A 22,582-nucleotide genomic window follows, 5' to 3' on the forward strand; every position below is an offset into this window, starting at 1 on the left:
CTGTCCCTGTCTGGGAAGTTGCCACCTGAGGCAGTGGTGGTGGCAGCCTTCCCAGCTTCCGCCACTGCAGAGCCAGCGGCTCTCCTGTGGTGGGGAGGGTGGGTAGCACTTGATCCTCCCAGGTCTGCCACCATTTCATCCACGTTTGTTTTGTGAACTGTAAATTCCCTTTCCTAGATAGAGATGATTGAAAATGGAAACACACAGCTTGTGTAGCCCACAGCACCACCTGGGTGCAGAACAGCCCCACGGGGGGGTAATGGAGAGACAGAGCTGGCAGAGCACCGGGCTGCAGGGAACAAGAGCCCAGGGCTGAAGCTGTCAGCTGTAACAGTTTGCAAATGTGTTAGAACTTCTGCACACTATTTTGTTACTGCCTTGCCTTTGTGTAACCACCCGAAGGAAAAAGTGTTTCCAAGTAAATGTTACTTTCAAAAGGTTTGCCTTTATTTTTCCATTAAAAAGACCACAACGATGAATTTAAATTACTCTAGTGGGTTTTTTTGTATGTCTTTAGCAAAATCCAGTTCAGAAATGCATCTTAAAACAAGACTGCTTTCAACTAATCCTGGCAAGGCCTAGTTTAGTTTTCAAAGGGAAATGAGTTTGGACTTTTTTGTAGGTTGTTCTCTTCAAGTTCAGGACTTCCATTTGTCCTGTTGGGGTTGGCTGCTTTACGGCAAAGTACTTACTCGTTGTCAGTCACCTGCACAAGGAGGGGTGGCACCTGCAGCTGTGCTGGGCCTGCAGGGCTGTGTTCCAGTGCCTGGTGTCTCAGTGCAGGCCTTGAAGGGGGATCCGGAATTCATCCCTTCTGCCTCCTGTGAGTCTGGCTGTGCTGTAGCCAGGGGTGAGCTGACGGTGTGAATGACCCGGAGAATAATTTGCAGCGTTTATCAGTGGTAGCGGAGCTCAGGGAGTGAACCCTGGGATCCCAGTGGGTGGGAGCACTGCTGGGGGGTGCCTTCCCTTCCTCTCCCAACAGCCCCAAAGAATCGCACTGCAGCAGCAGCACCGTCACTTCTGCCCTGCTGCTGGCTCCCAGCAGTCTCCTGGCACATGCCACCATTTGTTAAAAAACCCATGAAAGTGGCCCAAAAAACACCCCTCTGGGTTACTGTGTAGTAGTGTAAATAGTTTATTTGATCTTATGGCAGGAACAGACCAGGAAAGTAACATGAACTGCTTTTATAAAACACTTCTAATATTGCTAAGAAGCAGGTCTATTACTAGAAAAATATTAAAGAGAACATGCCAGCATGATATTCTCGCTCTATGACGATTTTTGCTTTCAATTAAAAAATGACCTTTGAGCTTAAGCCTGTGAGAGCAAGTGCTTTTAACCCTTTGTCTAACAACCGATTAAGTTAATGGTCAAATTTTCTTACGCAGATTAAAATACTCTTCTGTCACTGCCGTGAAGAAGGAGGTGGGTTGGCATGTTCTCTTTAGCTTGTCAAGTACACGTTGCTGTAAATGCAAGAAGGTGGCAGTTTTTAAAGTAAACTTCCTGTAAATAGGTAAGCAGAGGTCAATGTGGTAACTTTGAGCCCCCAACTGTCCATTTAGTTAAATATAAAAACAAAAACTATAAGTTAAAATAACATTCAGATTGTATAGCACAGGCTGATGCATTTCTTTTTAAACAATATTTACAGTATTACCCGGAGGCTAAAGTGGGAATAAAAGAGAAGTGTAAAAACCATACAAAACTGCACCAATTTTGTAGCAAAATATCTGTACATTTAAAAACAGATTATCATATAACTACACATTATCCAAGAAAAAAAATGGGACCTTCACCAGTGGTTCACATAAGCACAACGTAAAAGAAAAAGAAATTCAGTGGTTAAATACTATACAATAAATTTTACAATTAACATATTGATGCGATGAGACCGGGCAAGGTAAGCTGTAAGCAAAACGTATCTCGGGAAGTTCAGTTCAGTCCAGTTCTTTACGTGTGAGAAGATCGCACGCCCTGCCAGCACGAGCTCAGCTTCGTCTTGCTGCTCGGGGACTCTGGTGCAGACCAGCAGTGCAGGGCGCAGCATGTGGCTACAGTCACTCTCACGTCCCTTTTATCTTTAAAAAGCAATGTAGAACCTACAACCTAACAGGATTTTTAGGCTGGGCTTTCCTTTGCTGACCAATGATCCGGAATTTGAACCAGATTGTCCAAGGAACTTTGCATTGGAGCAGGGCGTTAATCCGACAGGGCAGGGCAGAGGATGGTTCTCTGCACAAGGAACTGAACCACGACGGTCCTCAGAACCCTAATACTGATTATTGAGATGTTAATACCTTAGTGCTAATTAATAAATACACTGTTATTCCGAAGCTGATGCTAGCTGGAGAGCCTTTGCCACCCTCCTCACCCTGCGCGTTCGCCAATGCATTTGCCCCCAGCACCTCCAAGGCCTCAGCCCCCTGCTGCACACCACAACCACCTCAGCTGCGAGGTGAAAATTTGTGTCCGTTTGTTGCACACCTGATGCTCACTGATGTACATGGTAGCACAGCCTAGCACGGACTCTGGCTGGTGGGAAAAGGTACGGGTCTCTTCCTGGAACTAATTCTGTATTACCTATAGAAAGCCCTTAAATGTCTTCCCTTTTTTTGTTGTTGTTGTTTTTTGTTTGGGTTTTTTTCTTATAAAAAGGAAAAAGCCAGTAAGTGTGGCTGAAGCCAAAGTTAACCCCTTGGTGGAGAGCATAGGAATGCATTCAAAAGCAGAGCAAGTCCAGGTATTCCCTGTTTACAACTGGTTGGGATGCAGGTCAGGTCCACAGGAGACCAGTCACTAAACTTTTATATAAACCAAACCAAACTAAACACCCAAACCAACACAGTATTTTACATTTTGGTTAAAAATACTGAATAACGTATGGTGTAAAAAGATGATACCCAATCAAATCAAGTCCTATTGCTTTGATTAATTTGAGCAGGTACTTTAGGCACTTGTTAGCTACAGTTGAGTGGAGAGCCCATTGCTGACGTTCCTATGCATTTTCTAGGTCTTTGAGCCCTTTAGAAAGTACATTTTACCATTCCCCAGGCTGTAAATGAGTGGCAGAACACAGAGCTGACACGGACAAGGTATCATGCAAGCACCCCCTTTCCTTGACACCTGCAGGCCTCCAGCTCACATGGTTATTTCAGCACCGTTTGCAGAGCGCAAGTTCTGATCATCGAAGCGCCGCCTGACGCTTCTCCTCACCGCGTCGGCCCGTCGGTACGGCTGGTTTCTAAGATCTGCAGAGAGGAAAGCGGCGTTCGTGAGCACGCACGGCTCACCCCATGCATGCACGCACACACGCACGCACACACACACACGCACGCAGTCTAGACAAGGAAAAGTCCTGCTGGAAGCCAATCAAAGCAGCTTGTGTAGGAACAGGAGAAAGGACTTCACCCCAACCAGAGCAGAAGTGAGCAAATACTGACGTGCCCTTTTACTACACCCCCAAGCAGCAGGTAATACTGGTGAAATGTGCCAAAATGCTGGCAAACTGGCGTTATGCTGACAGGTTGGTCTGACTGTCTCCCTGCCCAGGGGCCATTACTGTTTGTTAGTGTCAGTCAGAAAGGCAACATCAACTGAAATCAGTTTGCTTGATATACGTCTTAGTCCTTCACAAAGCTTCTCAAACACCAGCGTGCGCTGAAGGGGATTTCTAAGGCAGGATGATGTGTGACACACTGGAAACGTGTGACCCATCGTACAATGGTGCAAGTGTTTAGCATCACAGAGTAGATCTACAATCCCTATGTACCCATTTATCTAAAAGGGGGTGCCCTGAGATAAAGCAGCTGCAACTGGCTTGCAGAGCTCCAGCTGCCATCCTGCCCCACTGGCACCATCCTGCCAGGCTGCAGCAGAACAGCCAACCCCCTCCCTCCTCCTGGACCCAGCCTGCTGCTGCTGCCGCTGTTGGGAGGTGGGAGCTCAGAGGGAAGAATAGGTGACATGAAACATGCGATGGATTGAACAGTGGAGGAAGCTGGAGATGGACATATTGATGAAAGCCTGTTACATGTGCTGTTACATGTCCGTCTAGGCTATAATAAGCACATCTGGGACATCTTAAAGACTAATTCAAGCTGGAAAAGAAATTTGTGTTGGACTTGGAAAAGCCCTTAAATGTTTTGGGTTTTTTTCTGCACCGGACTGGGCAAACCCTCCCTCCAATTTCCTGGATGACTTATGCCTTGCCTTAAATATAGCTCCCAAACTTGTCAACTCGGTGTACTCAGCAGACTTTGTTCGAGGCTGCCCTCTCCCGTCTCCATGCTCCAAGCTGCTGGCTGTCCACCTCTCCTGCCCTGTTCAGTGGCTGTAGCAGGGCCAAGACAGGGGCAGCAGAGTATTCAGGGCTAATGTGGGTCTGAAACTATCTATCTGGGGACAAGACTGCCTACCTCAGGCTAAACTAGGAAGGGCCAAAATGGAAAGACTGTGAAGACGGTCCCCAGCCAATGGCTTGTGGATCCCCTGCACCACAGAGGGTGAAAATAAATGGCCTCGGTCTCCACTGGCCTTTAGGCTCTCACCAGTATTACGCTCAGCCACATCTACCAACAAGCTGTCTGGCAGACAGAGAGAGGAGGAAGCTAAGTAAAAAGTGATGCTTGCCAGCTCTGTGTATCCTCCACCACCGGTGTGCTAGAAGAAATCCTTACCCTCGAGTGAACATTTGGAAATTTAGTGATATTATTCTTCTTTAGGGCTAAACAGAAAAACAAAAAACAAAAAACAAAAAACAAAACAAAACACAAAATGATGGTTAAGTAAAAAATGGGATGGGAAAATGAAGAGCAAGTCAATTCAGCATTCAAAACTCCCAGGCACATTAGCCAACAGAGCAAGAGGGGGAAGGCCAAGGCTATGAGAGGAGGTTAGACACAGAAAGGAAAGGACAGGAGGGCCACCCTTGTCTCTCGCTAACCAAATTCCAAGCTGCTTTGAAGATTGGCTCCAGGAAGATAATACTGCAATTAACTTGAAAGAGCAAATAATTGTTGAGCTGATTATAGTTTGCAATTTTATTAGAAGCATTCATAAAAATACATATCATAGAAGTGAAACACTGTTGTCTTCTTAAGCCACAGAGTCCTTAATTCAAGACAACAGTGTTAACAGACATGCCGGGTTAAACACACCCTTCTTCCACTTTACACCACACGATGTAAACTGCTCAGTTCCATGTCAAGTTTTTCATTGTCACCATTTCTACAGTTCTGGCATGTACCAAAGTGTTTTCCCAGCTCTGCTCCTTTCTCTCTCCCCCCTGGATCACATACCAAGCCCAACCCCAGCACTGCCCAAAGTCCAAGTGAATTGGAACTGGTTAGCACTCAGTGCACGCTTCTGATTTTCTTTAGATCAAGTTGGCATGGAACTGAAAAGAGTTAATTATGGATGTGACCGAATGAGAGAAGATTTCATGCTGTTTATTTTATCCCATATCTCACATGCAGACAAACATGCAGGTGCTGGTTAAGAAATCTAAAACGCGATACTCCTCACAGAGGACGCAGGTTATTGCAGACAACCCTTCCAAGCCAGAAAGCCAACCCCAGGAAAATCCCACTTAGTTCATGCCACTTGTAATTTTGCTTTGGCATATAGCTGATGTATTGCATGCATTTTACATTGGCAGACTGGCAGACAGAAAAAAGATCTGTAGGCCAGAAGAGATGACATAGAAAAGCCAAGGGAACTGTCACTTTTTGACTGCACTTGATCTCCTAAGTCTTGCGAACTGTAGGAAACCTGCACCACATCTACTGTGACTTCCGCCATTTGCTGTTCTATGGTATTTGTCATGAGGGTGAGAGATGCCTTTGAAACGCAAGGATGGCCAAAAGCATCAAGTGCAAAGTTGATGGGATGGAATAAAAAGTTACTGAAACACAGACATGCAACAGAGGTGATATAAATACTACTTCAGGTGACGCTGGACATTACTATACACTCAACATTCACATGATCCTGGCTGAGATCCGTACAAATGGAGAAGTGTCAAAAATCTACAGCAACCTTTCTTTTTTCTAAGAGCATCAGATGTGAAAGAGGAATAGTTTAGTAATGGAATTCCTCAGTGAGAACAGGTTCGCAGAAAAACCGAGAGCCCCGCTTGGCGGTTCGAGCGGTAAAGGGCACAGTCTTCAGCACTGCATGGGAATAACAGCCAAACAGACAAACAGAGCCGTGAGAAGCAGATCTATCGCATTAGTACAGTGTTAGTGCTCGGTTACGGACACCCAGGGACAGTTTCACATGTTCCAACCAGCTGCCTAATAGCACTGCACTTCAGCGGGCTTTCAACGAGGCAGTTGCAAAGCTTTGAACAAGCATTTCTTATATTACATCATTTTCAATTGGCTTGAGAGACTACTGCTAAACGTGCTCCAGAAAAGGGTGTGGTGCTAGACAGAGCTCTGCTGTGGATCAACAGAGCTTTCTTGTGCATCCTATGCACAACACTTTTGATCGTTTCCATACCACTGACAGGGATCTCACAGGCAGTATTCACCTGACCACAGTCCTACCTGACTTTTTGTGCCTAACTTTTAGTATTACTTTATTATTAGTCCGGCACTCCCCCCACTGGACTGCCTTTAGAATGTGGATGGTCTTGTGCCACACAATCTGTTTCTCCCACAGAGCAGAACCACCTTACCAATTAAACAAGCTTCCAGGAGTCTGCAGGAGTTTGTAGAAGCAGTAACAGATTAGATATTCTGGCAACTCTGCCCCTTAAATTAAGAATAGTATCTTAGGAAGCTATTAATCAAGGTTAGAAAGAGTTGTGAAAGCTTCAAGCATTTCAGCCCTGTCATCTAGCTGGGCAAGAATTCCCTGGGTTTCCTTAGTCAGTGGTAAACCAGCTCTCCAGTCTTCCTACAGGAAAAACTTTCAGGAGCAGTAGCCAAGAAAATCCTACCCAGTGAGCTTTTTTTGAGCTTCTGTGGCAACAAATCACTGTTAAGCTACTGAAATATTAAAATCACGTTCCTTCCACACCACAGGTGAAGAACACGCAGTAAAATCATTGTGGTAAAGTACTGCAATCAGAGCAGCCGTATAAACTAAAAATTATCTGATTCCTGGGCAAAATGCAGTTCAGAAGGTGTCTCGTTGTATCAGCAAATACTTGCACCAAAGTCCTGACTGTGTTAGGCTATAACAGTGGGTTCTGCACCTCTCTCTCCAGCCCTGGGTTGGGATCAGTGAAGACTTTACCTACCAGTCTGAGAAGCAGTAAAACCAGAAGCAGTTTAGGGTCATAAATCATTCGGGTTTGACTAAATGATTTGCTGTAACTCTGCAATAATGTGGTGCAATTACTGTTAGTACATTTTAATGAAAATGTAGGCTCTTAATAATGTTAAACATCTGTCATTCATTCCATTTATGGGGAAAAAAGGTTTCTGGGAAAGATCTGCACAGCATGCATATCCCCACCAGAGCATCCGCTGAGATCAGGCACTGAGCTGGCTACTCTAAAGATCAGAGAATGAGGACAACCCACATGCTAAAAGACAAGAACTAAGAAACGAAGAGTGTGCCTGAGGTGTGTGCACACAGCACTGGCATCGGACAACTGAAGGCAGGTTATTGAGGTTTGTTATATACCATTAGCAAAGGTTTCTATGCTTGCATCCCATCATATAAACACTCTACTAAGCTCAAGTAATGGTTTTTCAAGAAGTACATGAAACACTTACAATAGCAACTAGGCAAATACACATTTTTATCCTTTGTGAAAGGGCCTCTGAGATTACAGAACAAAAGGTGGTTACCTGTTATAATATCTTCAATAGCACCATCCTTCCCTTCATATACATGTCTGTTATCCTTGACTTGCCGCCGCCTGAGCTCTGCAATCAGCTCTTGCTGCTGTCTCTTTGTTTTATGCGAAGGAGACTGAAAGAAAAGAAGAGAGGATTTGTAAGGCCTGACCTCCAGCTATCCTGTTTGTCTTTTCCCGAGTGTGAAGCACCAGGTGATTGCACTGGTGGCAACAGAAATTGCCAGTTTTCTGCCCAATTTTGCAAGACCAGGAGAATATGGCAGTTAGCTCATATCCCATGAGGAGGGTGGACAGAGTCACAAGTTAACCTGGCTGCCAAGCTTCTTACATTTGTAGCCTGTTTCCAAGCCTTCTCGGCACTTGGAACTGGAGCTTCAAGCTCTCACCCCTGAAAAGCATTAGGGGAGTAAGGAGAACCATCTTTCCTTCTGAGGGAAAAAGCGTGGCTGGAATTAAAGTTCCCAACAACAGCTGCTGGAAGCAGCACCAGCTGATAAAATGTGTGTTTCAGAGCCATGCGAACCTCCAGCAAATCTGAAATGTTAACTCAAAAAAAAAAAAGAAAGTCAGGAAAACACCTACAAAACAATAACGTGGAGCTCAGTCCTGCCACCAGTCTCTGACAGGTTAGGACTTGGGAGGATTGCTCCTTGTCCCAGTAAGCAATGGGAAGCTCCGCACACTGAACACCCGCCGGATTTTAACAAATACAAGGCCAGAGAAGAACGAAGTTTAGCTAATGGCAATGTGGACGAGATGACTTTCTCAGTCATTTAACTTTATTTCGTTCAGTTTTTCTTAATTTTGCAGGCTTCAAAAGTAGCAGAACAATACACCATAACACTTCCAGCTTATTTCACTTCTCTCTATGTAAGAAGTAAAAGTCCGTAGACCCTATTTCTAGGGAGCTGTAAGTTGGGCAAATAAATTTCTTACACAGAGCTGAGGTTTCTGAACTTTCTAGGAAAAAACATGAGATGGCTCCTGCCAGTTAAGACGTATCTGTTTCTTACCTTTTGGTCCTGTTGCTCCATCAGTGCTTCCTGCTCCATAAGTTTTTCCATTAAGGCCTGTTCCTGCTTTTTTCTCAGTTCATTCTCTTCTTCTGCTTGCTATTTATCACAAAAAAAAAAAAAACCAAAAAAAAAAAACAAACCCAGAGGTTATAGCTTTCAATTGCTACAAGGAACCTAAAAATTACAAATTAGTAGCACTACCACTTGTTACCATGGGGCTTTCCAAGGAAGAAAGATCAGGTACAGCAATTTAGCTGTCTCTCAACACAGTCTGAAATCACTAGGCTGGGAGAGACCTTCCTAGGTTGCACAAACCATCCTCCCCCAGTCTCAAAAGACAGGTATTCAGTGTTAAAGGTGTAAGCTGCAGCCACTCAGACATTCTGAGGATTCCTCCAGTATCTCAGACAGCCCTGTTGTCTTTCAGCCCTGAAAATAATCCCAAAACAACTACTTGTGCTGCCTAAGGCTGCTGGTGCAATGCTGTCAGGGATAGCTTACACTGCATCAAAGCTAGAGGGAGCCATAAGGTGGTTTGTTGGGAGTCTGGAGCCGTGCAGGTACCAAATTGGGTTTGGAGGGACAGAAGAGGAGGATGCTCCGTTTACCTTGTAGGCCTTCACAAACCGGACAAACACTGGGAAAAAGACAGAGGGGGGTGTCGTCTTGGGATTCTCCCCGAAATACTTCACAGCATCATCAAAAGCATCCTACAAAAAGCACAGATTTACTGCATAGCATGTATTTCCAGATAAACTCCCCCTCCATTACTGCAGTATTCAGCATAAAGTGTCTAGAATTCATCTGCATATGAAACCCCTGGCTCAGACTAGCACATCTACATCTAGCACTTGAACACAAACCATTCTACGATTCTAACATTGCTCCACCTCATCCCTGCTGTATATATAAAGCACTTCCTTTGCAGTGACATGCTACTACTCACTGTGTCACTTGCACACTAAGAATAAATAAATACCTGGGCTATTTTGGCGTCATCCTGCAGTTTCTTTAGCTTCCCTTCATTGTTCTGAATGAACTCCTTCAGCATCGTGTTGTGGTCATGCATGGTGTACTCACGCTTTGTCAGATCCAGGCCCCTCTGCAGCTCCTTCACATCCAAGAGGACGTTTTCAAGAGACACTGGGAAACGAAACAAAAATGCTGCATCATTCCTGCTGTGCAACTGCCTGAAGCTTGAACAATTCCCCACCAAGAAGAGTTCCCATCGTATGCTGTGAAGTCCCTTGTGTAGCATGCATGCCACCACCGCTCATTAGGGACAGGAGGGTCACAGTACCTGCAGCAGCCTTCTCCACGTAATGAAGTTCATTGTAAAAGAGGGATACGTGTTGGTACTTCTCCTTGACCACATTAGAAATATAGTGCAGCAGAGTCTGCTTTCGGTCTGTTGACTTTGTTTCTAGGAGCTGGGGAGAAAAGGCAAAGAGATTGTTGGGTGGAGGCACAGGAGGCTCCAAGCAAAGGAACTCAGCCAGAGCTTCTCCATCTGATAGGCATGGCTACAAAAGCTCATTCAACTCGTTCAGGAGGTAGTTTTCAAGCTGTGGTCTTCAGAGCCTCTGAAGACATGTGCCTTCTTCTAAGCAGCCCCCCAAAACAACAATAAGCAAAGCAAACTTACACCCCCTGGTAGGGAGTGCCTTGCCCACTGCCATGATCTGTCTTCACCATGCGCCCCCAGAAGCCACTCTTGCCATGTGCATGGAACGTGTTGCCACACCTGGTGCCCAAAAGGCACCTCTGGTTTACTCACCAGGTCTAAACTCTGTAGCTTAAACCCATACACAGCTCCTCGTTTACTGCTGTTCATGTAGTTTCCAAGAGCCAAGATTATCTGCCAAGATGAAACAGAACAGAGGATGAATTTTCAGGACAAATGCATGGTGCTTTAGAACCCTCTGGAAGGAGAGCTGGTATATCAGCACCCGTGTACTGTTACGGTACACATAAGGGGGCACACCAGTGAGTGATGGAGCCACTGAACATACCTAACATCACACCTACCTCCAGTATTTTCTTAAGCTTTTGGGATGACTTTATGGAGACAGATGCAGCTATTATTGCATGAAGTTGCTGCAGGTAAAGACAGGAAGTGCTTTGGTTAATGCATGTCCAACCCATGAGTAAAATTAAAATCTAAAAAACTCAGAAAAAACCCTCTTGTTTTTCATGCATCCTGTGGGCCCTAGCATGAATGTTATCCTGCCCTGACACATCAGGATTTCCAATAATTCATTTGCACCACAGATTTACCGCACTCAGATGTAGTTGGCTAAAACCATATTTACATTTCAATCCTCACGACTGTGAAAGATGTATCAGACTGAGTGGTAAACACTTCAAAAAGCCCACAGACCAGCACTGATGGTAACTTTCCCTAACAGTCCAGGCTATAAGCTGCTGTACAAACAGCCCCTGGGATACTAGAGTTGCTGCTCTATGAAAATACAGCTAGAAAACCACTTTTTCATTTGTGTGTTTCTCTTTCTGTCCCTGTTAGAACTCACAACTGCCCCACAACACTTGAACAATCTCTCTCTCTTAGAAAAATTAAAATCTCTATAATCCTCTCTGACCACCCCACACCCTGTAATGCTCCCCACAAGCTGACCTGCGCTGCACAGCACAGCTTTTAGGCAGAGGCTGAACCCCATGCATCACCCCCCTGTGTCCCCAAGGGTTGCCCCTCACTCACTGGAGTCAGCATCTGGATGCTTTCTGCAAAGTTGCCTATAAACGCCATGATGGTCATCTTCTGCATCAGCCTCTCAATCTTGCTGAACTGCATCATGAACCGGTCTTCGTCAGACAGGTTCTCGATGGGTTTCCTTTCCCTCTCGTAGAGCCGCAGCACTTTCACTTCATTCTCGGTGGGCAGGAACCGCATGAGGCATTCAACAAAATCCACTGGCAACGTTTTCAGGTCAAACCTGCATGATAACAAACCAGAAAAAGTGGTGTTAGGACAAAGCTCTACATAAAATGACGGAAAAGTAAAAGAAGAGAGAAAGCTGCCAAAGGCAGCTCTGCTTCCTACACTGCTCAGCTACACATTAGCCTGACTCAATAAAGCAATGAGAAACTATGAATAAGCTGTGAAGTGACTCTTGCTCTTGTTCCCCTGGCTGGGTGTGGGGGCACGGTCCAGCACATGAAGCTCTCTGCACATGAAGATGCGAACAAGGTCACTGTGCTGATGTGAATGGTGCTACTGGGCACCCTGCTTCTGTTTCCAAAAAATTTTCATCAGAGAAGATAGGCAGGGAGGAGCAAACAACAGTTTCATTTAATTGGGCCAGAGCCCTGTAAACCCCAACTGCTGAACCTGCATCAATCTGCAGCAGGTTTGGGTCACCCTCCTCACCAGATCAAATGTAACAGTTGTGCATTCAAACTTTGAAGATATTCCTTACTGGAGAAATGGCAGATGTTTGTCATGGCCACACATACTAAATGCTTCTGGACGGATTCAGGATCAGCCCCACAGAGCAGGTACACCTGTGCTCCATCCCTGGGAAGTGCTGGAGCCAGCTGGCAACAGTCCATATCAGCATGGGATGAGACACACCTGTATAACATTGGGGTTTGACACTGCTTGGGGCCATAACATAAACCTAATTCTATGCAAAACCTTCTTCTGTGCTTCTGTGCTTCGTGGAGCAAAACTAAAATAATTGCCTCTTCATGATACTCTGGCTTTTGAGTGTTCACTGTAACAGAAAGTACCATGCAAACAGAATGAGAGATGCAGTATGCAGTGGCATACTCTATATATATGAATTTGCTTCTTTAATAAGAGAAGTGTTAATTTATAAGCCTCAGTAGTGACACAGTGACATAAAGCTGCAAGTTTTTACTTTTAGTTCAAGGGAATCTGATTTCTGGGAATTCAGAATGGTTCCATCCTTACTCCTGGATTTTCTCCAGATGCAAAAACATTTACATCAAACGCCAGTTCAAAACCATTCCACTTACCAAAATCATAGTAAATCTTGAATATGATTTCTTTGCTGACAAGTGTTTTACTTACACGTGAATAGCTTTGCATATTTCATCTGATGTCTTTCCAGCTTTTCTTAAAGTAATAGCGAGATTTTTCGCCCTGTTGGCATCCAGTAATGTGACTTTGTTTGACCCTTTCTGAGTTATCTTTTGCTTGCTTGAAGTAAGATCAATGGCTGGACCTTGGGCTTTTGTTTTAAATATTTCTTCAAATTCATCCACATTTAAATCCTAAAAAGGAAAGAAAACGATTTATCCCTCCTGCAGTGAACACTAAAACCCATGCTGCCTCATACCGTGCCAAAACTACAATAAAAACCTTGCAGTGGCTGAGACTATAGCAGAGTACTTCAATCAGGGGCTGCAGATGTAACCACCATGCGTTCCTGAGTTAGTGATCAGGAAATGTGGCCTCTTCCCCCCACAGCACTATACACATTCAAAAGTTCAGGAAAACACTCATGTTAGCACTCGTGCTTTATCCAGCCACGTGGATCTTCAGGGCACAGGGAGCATGCAAGACCTGCGCGCTCAGCTCTGCTCTGTGCTGCTTTAGGCTTTGTTCCCTGGCACACAGCCACCACCTAAGCCTAACTCCTACAGACTGATCAACAACCTTAGGCTGGGAAAAAATAAATCATTCTCATCTTGGATTATCTGTTCTAAACAAATGCACATAACAGGTATGCACCCTTTATTATCAATACTACCAGCTACCATCCCTAATTCTCAACCAAGGCACTCACACTGACCCACGGGGCACCAGGGGCCACTGCATGAGCCATCTGGCAAAACAATTGCTGGGATTACCAATATTCACTTGTGTTATGGACAGAAGAGGGAGCAGAAGGCAGCACGTAGCATTCATACCTCCAGGATCCTTTCATCATCTATTTCATTGAAGACCGTCCCATTAATCTGGTTGGGTTTGAGGGCGACCCAGTTGAACACCGGCATGCGGAATTTGGTCTTGATTGGCTTCTTGATTTTCACAGCTAAAGATACCAGAGGAGAGGAAATGACAAATTCTCCCAGCAAAAACACCTCACATGCCTAGACTGCAGCTTTTGAGTCGGCATTTCAGCACTGGAGGAAGAACTGGCCAGAGGTAAATTATCACACTCGAAAACGTGGAGAGATCTTGCTGCCTGGACAGGCAATCAGTGCCAAAAGGCTTTCATCCAGCCCCTTCATCTCTTTCAGGCCCAGCCTCTGCAGAACAGGACTAAACGCCAGAGACTGTGACAACTTCACTAAACGAAATGTGTTATTAATTTATTGCTGCATGACGCTGGATTGATTTAAAAGCCTGGGGTATTTTTAAACACTACAGAAAATGGAGAGAATGGTCCAATTTAACCCTGTCCTGCTTTTTGCACAGCCCACCCCCATGTGAACTGATGCACAGCCACACGCAGCTGATCTGTGACCTCTGCCACAAAACTCAAAGCAGAATAGGTGCCAAGAAGGAAAAAAAGCCCCTTTCCTAAGGTTTTGGCACAGGGAGCGGCCCCTCCCACTGCCTGCTGCAATGGGGCATTACTGCCTCTCACCAGGTTTGTCTTTTCAAGCAAAAAGAAGTAGGCTGCAGCCCCCATGAACTTTAACATGGTTGAAATAACTGGTTTAATAATCTTCCTGTGCTGTGCAAAACCAGTAAACTATTTACTAACTTACACAGATAAGCTATGAAAATGAAGACTGACTACTCATTAATCTGTGCAAGAGTACAGAAAAGCAATGTTAGAGCAAGGAAAACAACATGTTTCTTTTCCTATTGCAAACAGGTCTGGAAGGCACATGAATAATTTCAGTAACCGAGTTCTCATTTCTCTGTATCTTGATGTAAACATGAAGTTGCTAGTTGCTACAAAACCAGGTTGCTCATTAAAGTCATCAATGTCTTGCTTCTTAAGTACTGAGAAAATAAACTGTTTCTTTCCAAGCTGCAAACGTGAAACAGAAACCCTGGTTCTTCCTCTCCAGTGCTGGAAAAAAGAGCCATTTGATTGGTGGCAGAGGGGAGGCAGGGGCACCCCTATCAGGGATGCCCAGCCCCACAGCACACCTAAGCAGGTTCACCGCTACCCCCAGGGTGAGGATGTATCATGTTTGGTTTCGTGCAGTCCAGTGTTTGCTCCTCACTCATGCCTACCCTGCACTTGTAGCATGAGTGTTCCTGCCAAGTATTCCATGCTCTGTAGGGTTGCTAGATTTTTGTCCCTCCATTTCAGAAGATTCCAGGTTCCCAGGTTGCAAAGCACTTGAGCAAGTAATTATTTTACTTTTCCATAATGATTCTGTGTGCACGTTTTTGCCAGGACAGAGACGACCTAATTCAGGGCACAGTCCCGTTGTGCTGAGAACGTTTCTCTTGCTTTGTCATTCCACTTTAAAAACAAGACTCAAGTTGTGCGTCCATGTCCCTTTCATGCTCGTGCTCATTTTGCAGGGACATCACAAAGAATAAATTACTGGCAAGAGTATTTGTTTGAAACAAAGAACCGTAAGTGAACAACAGGGAATATACACAATATTCAGCTGTGTATTTTGGGAATTACGTTTATTCAACTGGAAGACACGAACACACGTGATCGACTTCTGCTCATCTAAACTAAACAGAATTTTACTCTTTAATTAATGTGAGTACTTCAGAATAATCCCTAAAATGAAAAAAAAAATCTTGCTTTTTCCATCTGAAACAACCATTAAAAAAACCCCAAACAAACAACTTTCCCACTTGCGCATGTATTAGAATAGATCATTAACTGCTCCTGGGTTACTTCAGGACAGGAAAGGAAGCTAACTGCCTCATGGGCCAGTTACTGATACAGCTAATCAAAATCTCTGAAAATTTTCCTTCCTCCTCCACTATAGAGCCCTGGCAAGGTGATGTTCCCAGGAGTCGTGCCACTACCAGCAGCGCAGTGGGGATGCGGTCACGCTGAGGACCAGGCCCCGCAGAGGGTACTTGCCACTGGCAAGAGCTGCTGCAGCTTCACGCTTGGCCTCTCTGGGAAAAGGCCATCCCTGGTGTGACCAGTGCAGAGAGCACAGCTTGAGTATGGCTCAAAAGAAATCATGTGTCTTAATTACTTGCTGAAGTGCTTTGCTGAATCAGAGTCTCCTAAGTGCCAAATCCTGATGGTTGGCAGCATATCCAAAGCTAACACATGCTCCAGCTCTGGCTTTGGCCAGCAAACCGCTGCACCAGCCTTCCCCCACCCCTCCACTGCCTCCCCATTGCAGGACGCAAGTCCACAGGCACACACACGGGCACAGCACAGAGGGAAAAGCAGAGAGGTAGGTAAATACTTAGCAGAAAGCAACCTACAGAAGAGCTTGATTGGCCCGTCTTACCAGGAAGCAGAAAGAACAGAGAAAAAAATGTTAGCAATGGTCAGAAAAGCAAATTTGTTCTTTCACTGACTCCCCTCTGACCCAGACAAAGTTCCTGCCCTGGCTTCTGTCAACTCTCCTTTCTGAGCAGCCACTGGACCAAGACAAGGAGCTTTCCATCTCCTTCTTTCTCCTAACCCACTGATGAACAAAATATCCATCCCACCTGGCTTTTGGCATCTCACTCAAGCACCTAAGCGAGAAGCTCTTGCTTCAGGGCTTGCTGCTCGCCACTGGTGCAGCTCACAGGAGCCATGTGCAGAAGCAAGGCTTGCCCCAGCGCTCCCATCCCCAGCTAATGCCACAAGGATGTGGGGCTAAAGCTTGACATTTGGCACCTGGTGGCACAACCCCTGCTGCATGCAGCAGCTCCTGTGCCCCTGGCAGCCGAGCCCCACATCCAAGCGCCCCCTGCCACTGTGCACTGCATGTCAACCAGCCACTGCCTGCTCTGCTGAACCCACCAGGGAGGATCAGCTTGTAACCTCAGCTGTGTTGCGCCTTCTGTACTTTTTCTTTTTTGTAATACACTCTAGGACCCTGGAGTTCCATGATGCTTTTAGCTTTTAGCTTTCAGAGGAAACATTAAAGGCTGGAATACTTAACCAGTTTAAAAATTAGGAGAAAAAAAAACCTTATTAATCAGAGCTCCTCAGTCTTTCTTTCTAGGCTCAATAACATGCTCTTGAGAGAGGGAGTGGTGTGATGCCAGTTAGCATTCACTTGCTGCCTGAGATGCCTGGCATATGCCAGAGTGCATAAAAACATGATCAAAGATGGTCAACTAAATTCTTTCTTCTTTCCTTTCAAAAAAAAAAAATACCATTTGCTTGCACAGATATTTCTTCACAAAATTCTCAGAAGAAATCAAAACCATGAAGCTTTGTGTTTCTTTCAAAACCATATTTTGTTTCCTTAAAGCCAAAAATGATCATGTTTGAAAAATATTTTTGGCAATAGCTTTAGCTTCACTGAAGAAAGCATCCCTCCCAGACCAAACCAAAACTGTCTTCTTGATATATGCTCTTTCCTTTTATAAATCCTTCCTGCTGTAATACCAGTAAGAGATAACGGGTGACTCAGTCCCACCTTGGCACCCTGTCCACTCTAACTGATGTGCCCTGACCTTGACTTTGCTTACTTTGCCAGTGACCCGCAGCATACCAGGAAGATGGACAGGTGTTTTACCTGCGAGCCCTGAGTTGAAGACCACGGTGGGAGAGGCTGTCCCAGGCAGGGGGGGTGCTGATGGCGGGGGTGGTGGAGGCAGAGGAGCTGCAGGAGCTGTCTCCAAAGCTGGACCTGGGAGAGGAGGTGGTGGTGGTGGTGGTGGAGGCGGTGGTGGAGGCGGTGGTGGAGGTGGCATCAGCACTGACACAGGACCATTTTGCACTACAAGATCAAGGAAAAATTAGGTATTTTGATGAACATAGACTGAAATAGTACAAACATGCTTAAAAAAGTCGCAACATCCACCTTACCCCCCCATACATCTCCTCTCCTTCACCAGACTGGCCAAAGCATTAGTGGACCCTTCCCCAAAGCACTTCAGTGCATGAACATGGGAGGAAACTACCCTAATGAAAGAAACCAGTATTTTTTAATGTTGACTGAAGGGCTCAGAAATGGATCAGACAAACACGGGAGCCACCTGGAGAGTGGGACTGCAAACACAGCTGGGGATCTCAGCATCCTCAGCTGCTGCAAGGTGCCATGACCTGCAGGCTCATTACAACTGAAGGTGGTTTTATCAGTGTAAGGTTGCTGTGACTGTCCCCAGCACAACAAACTCCACCTTCAGCTCCCAACTATCCCACATCTCAGGGACAAAACACTTCTTACCTGCCTCAGATGCTGCTGCTAAGGCGGGTAACGGTGGTGGAGGTGGTGGCAATGGTACTGAAGATGTAGCTCCAGCAACTGGTGCAACACAGGTTCCAGACCCAGCCTCTGACCCTGCTGGCACCATCCCAGAGGCCAGAGCAACAGGAAGGATAGAGATGTCACCATCACCTTTCTTTTGGATCTTAATGGTTCCCTGCTTCTCCAGTTCATGGATCTTTTTCTCCAGTGTTGACTGTCGCTGGATGGCTTCTTCTTTTTCTTTCACCATTTTTCTCAAGGTATGAACCTGGGTATTTGCATCTTTGTAGATTTCCTGAGAGTGCCACAGAAACAAGGAATTTGCACTTGTATTCACAGAACAGAATACCAATGTCAGAAACAGAATAATAGCCTGACACTGGATGGTCACTGCGCCAGGTTGTATCTAACACTGAGTTCTGATGCAAAGCATGTCTTCAACAGTGAGGAAGAATTCATTTTGTGTTTTTCCCAAGGTAGCAGAAAGGCTGTGTACAATACTGAGTCCTGGAGAAACCTCATCCGTGGGCAGCAACACCTGGGGGTGCAGAATTTCTCATCGTTTTCCCATGATGTCTCTCATTTCTTATGCTAGTCTTGAATATGTAGTGTAGGTATGCTACCTCAGTTTTGACTTCAGCAGATTATCTGCCACCTTGTTGGTTGTTCTACCTATAAGCAGATGTTGGCCCCTACAGGGAAGCAGGAGCAGAGCTCCTGATCTAGAGAGGAGACTGTGCCTGCACAAACCCAGTGCAGACCCTCTGAAGGAATCCTAGAAGCAGCCACTCTTTCAGATGACATTTAGGCTGAAGTCAGCTAATATTATATCAATATTTTTGTTACTAAGTTTGTATACCAAGAAGTAATGAGTCTGGATTGTTCATGGAAAGCTGGCTGTGCTTGACAGCACAGACACAGGGCACCTGCTCCTGTCCTGAAGCTGCACAGCCCAAGAAGGACTTCAGGTCTACCTCGAATGCCCCTCCACAGCCAACCACATGTGCAAAGCTCCAAATAGCGATGTTACAGACCAGAGCGATAGGATGTACCACATTCACTGATGTGCTGGCACATTCAGAAAGCTTTCATGTCCATCTTCAAGTGCATGCATAAGTAACTCTACTTGAAATCTGTCCTAGGTTCAGAATCAGGAAGCTACCAGAGGTCACCTGTGCCAGAATCATTACCTTCCATACACCAAGTGCTAAGAAGATTGCTCCCCTGAAGCATGGCATCCAGCCAGAGCTTTCCCACTGCACTTACCCGAATCACATCCAGTTCTTTGTTTCTTTGCATAAGCTGTTTTTCCAGTTCCACAATCTTTGCCATGGCTTCATTCTCCGTATCTTGGAGTTTTTCAGATAACTATCATTCAAAAAAAGAAACAGATTATATAAGTGGGTAACAGTAGCTTTCTCAACCAAAATGTCAGGAACAGTTAGAGTAGAGGTACATGGTAAATTACTGATCTTCCACCAAATCCTGAAGTTTTTCTTTGGAAAGAGTTAGGGCTCCTGCATGTGATCAGAGGGCACCGAGTGTCCTGCTGAAGGTTCTTCTGATGAAGAATGCTATCCTTCAGCTATTACCAGCAAGTAACCTGGCTGGAATGTAGCTATGAAACTGTCCAGGTTAAGAAAACCTATTCTATAATAATGCACTTAAAATGCAATTATTTTCATACACACTAAGTCTAATCTGAAACCCCAAAACCCCATAGAATACCAAAATGGCACTGCTGCAAAATAAATAGATGCTGAAATGGTGGAATGTGTAAATACCACTTCTCACAAGGAGGTTAATTTGATTATTTATGAATGAAAGAGTTTATTTTCTTTTTTACTTCCATTGTCTTCTGATTCATTTTCATTTTCTGCCAGCTCCACAACCCTGAGATCTGAAAGCCTCACAGTTCTTGCTGGCTTTTCCATCACCACCATTATCGCACTTCCTCAGGTGAGGCTGCAGTGGTGAGGTGGCACCTGTTGCTGTGTTTTTGAAATTAGACTTCTACAATTCTATTATTAGCATTTCTGTCAACACATGACAGAAAATGATGTCCATGGTCCTGGGATGAGTATAGTTTATGTAACTATATCAGAAACAAACCCTTAAAAATTTGCCACCAGAGTAAGCCATTAAGTTTCCGAAGAGCTAGAAGCAGATCTATGAAGCAAACAGTGCCATTTCTACTGAATTATCTCTCACAGAGAGGCACCTCAAATGGGTAAGTGCTGCACAGCAAGTTGTTTTGAGAACATTCATTCTAAGTGATGGCGATATAGGAATTGTAACAGAATGATGAACTGTTTATGATTTTTTTAATGTATGGAAAAACGTTTTGACTTTAAAAAAGCCAAGCCATGTTTTCTGGACTACAGTAACTGAAATAAGAAGGTACGGGACAGAAAAGCCATGAGCAAACAATGAATTGAGCAAGAACTAGTATCTCTTTTTCAGTCCCTTCCCGCTTAAGTCCACTAATGTGTTTTAAGACACTGATGGGGGGGTTATCTGCTCTATTTACCAGTACTGCATTACTGATGAATTTGCAATAATAAGCTTCCCCAGCTTATGAGATAACCTTGCACAGAGGCTCCATGTGCCAAGTGACTCCACCTGGAACTATAACCAAACTGAAGCTGAAGCCTCTGAAGCTGCAAACCTGCTGTACCAGGGCCTTGAGGGACCTCTGCTCAGCTGGCCTCCAGGCACAGGGGGTCATCACCTCCCAGCTCACAGCAGCTTTTAGGGATAAACTGGCTGATGCTACTGAGGTGTACAAGCACTGCAGCTGTGTCCACCTGAGCAGTCATACAGGCAGACACTGTGCAGCACAGGCCAAACTATCCCTTGATGTACACAGGAATGCTGTGTCAAGCCACACATTAACAAGGCAATGCCACCCTTTTGTAAGCAGCTAGGGGTTGCATCAGATAGGAGAGTAAATAAAATGACAGAATAAGACATTTTCTCACCAGTTCAATAAACAGCTTGTGAACAAGCCTTTGCAGCAAGTGGAGCACACAGAAAACTAAACACACAGAATATGAGGTTCAAAATACAGCTTGAAAGCACCCAGGAAGTTTACCTGCCCGTCATCTCCCAAATTCCTTCATTTGCCAAATACCTGATTATTCCCGCAGTGCAGAAGCATAGTAGTTCTAAGGCTTTTTCTAAGTGAACCTGACCCCAAAGGCTGTAGCCCTGCTGTGTCTGTGCTTTCACCTCCCAAAATAGGCCATAGCAAAGCCCATGCGCAGAGCAGGCTCTGAACTACTTCAGAGGCAAAAGTGACAAAGTGCGGTACTAACATGGGAAATGTTTTCTTCCAGTTCTTCAACTCTTTCCAGGGCTGCATTCTTGGTTTCCGCATCCTCCAGTAAAGCTCCTACATCAAAAACGTTATCCAGGTAAGCTTGAATTTGCACCTGCAGTTTGTCACTCTCCGTGTGTTTCAGTTTCTGCAAATCCAAGAAGACAAGCATGTCACTCAGCACTGGCAGCCATTCGCAGCAAGAGGGACACAGACAGCAAATGGGCTGGGGAGAGCAGTGGGAGCTCAGGCCACTTCCATCACCCAGGACACTATTTCATAATTTAATGTTAGCTGGGGTCATAAATAATAAAGTCATTTTTCTAAGACAAAAAATCCAGACTTTTCAAATAAAGCTAGAGCAGCATCTTATCTTGTGTTACTATAGAGGAAGTTACTGCTTTCTTCTGTGCTTGCTCATTGACTGTGGCAAGCTCTGAATGCCATGTCCCAGCTCTGGGACAGTGCTAGGCCTGGGAGGCATGCAGCCAGTGGGGCTGGCCCTGCTGCTGCCCATGGTGGTGACCAGCTCAGCAGCCAGTAGGCAGAGGTGAGGCCTGTGTTTGGGTTCAAAGCAGCCACAGGGCCTGGAGCAAATCCTCCGATTGCTCTCACTGTGTTCAAAGTGATTGTGCTTTATCTCCAAAGATAACACCAGAGCACCAGTTTTGAAATGCTCTACCTGTTCCCAGTGGACCGCAGGGTTTGTGCCACCCTGGGTCCCCAAACAGACCTGTGTTCAGTCTTGCAGACAGCAGAAAACCTCTCTCCTGGTTACTGCTGAGCAGAAGCCAACAGGGACAAATCAATCCCTCATCAACATGAGTACCGTGTTCACGTGCACTCCCAAGGGCAGGAACAGGGAGAGAAAGAAAAATACAAGAATGGGAAATATAAAAGCAGCTTTCTTCTGAAAGACAGCATTTCCCTGAGGACACAAGAAAACACCCGCCTGTCAAGAGAAAACTCAAAGGAAGATTTTTTCATGCAGAGATGGAGGGGGCCCTGGCAGTACCTGACCTGGGGTCAACACAAGGCCTGTAGCCTGCAGCTGGAGGTCAGGGACGTGGCATGGGCGAGGACAACTGTGGTTCATCCTCCCTTTGTTATAAGGCAAAGCTAAAAATTTAGCTCCCAGT

The 22,582-nt window shown here is 45.3% G+C and overlaps 1 protein-coding gene across 5 annotated transcripts in view; it reads right to left on the reverse strand.

Annotated features, from left to right (window-relative positions):
• Nucleotides 1–1,122: 1,122 nt before the first annotated feature.
• Nucleotides 1,123–22,582, reverse strand: part of FMNL2 (formin like 2) — a 148,938-nt gene continuing 127,478 nt past the window's right edge. Inside the window, exons 12-27 of one of the 5 annotated variants that reach the window (XM_065671213.1) lie at nt 21,442–21,591; nt 19,391–19,492; nt 18,104–18,419; nt 17,450–17,653; nt 13,733–13,857; nt 12,891–13,093; nt 11,556–11,790; nt 10,865–10,933; nt 10,614–10,694; nt 10,137–10,266; nt 9,816–9,979; nt 9,445–9,546; nt 8,834–8,932; nt 7,810–7,933; nt 4,684–4,730; nt 1,123–3,255 (exon numbers count right to left, since the gene is read on the reverse strand). In XM_065671213.1, the coding sequence (XP_065527285.1) occupies nt 3,217–3,255; nt 4,684–4,730; nt 7,810–7,933; nt 8,834–8,932; nt 9,445–9,546; nt 9,816–9,979; nt 10,137–10,266; nt 10,614–10,694; nt 10,865–10,933; nt 11,556–11,790; nt 12,891–13,093; nt 13,733–13,857; nt 17,450–17,653; nt 18,104–18,419; nt 19,391–19,492; nt 21,442–21,591 (2,190 nt within the window). In that variant the 3' untranslated portion in view covers nt 1,123–3,216. The other 4 variants (XM_065671211.1, XM_065671210.1, XM_065671208.1 and 1 more) reach the window with 4 other exon arrangements.

The sequence above is a fragment of the Lathamus discolor genome, chromosome 3 (genome assembly GCF_037157495.1).
Source record: "Lathamus discolor isolate bLatDis1 chromosome 3, bLatDis1.hap1, whole genome shotgun sequence".
Classification (NCBI taxonomy): domain Eukaryota; kingdom Metazoa; phylum Chordata; class Aves; order Psittaciformes; family Psittacidae; genus Lathamus; species Lathamus discolor.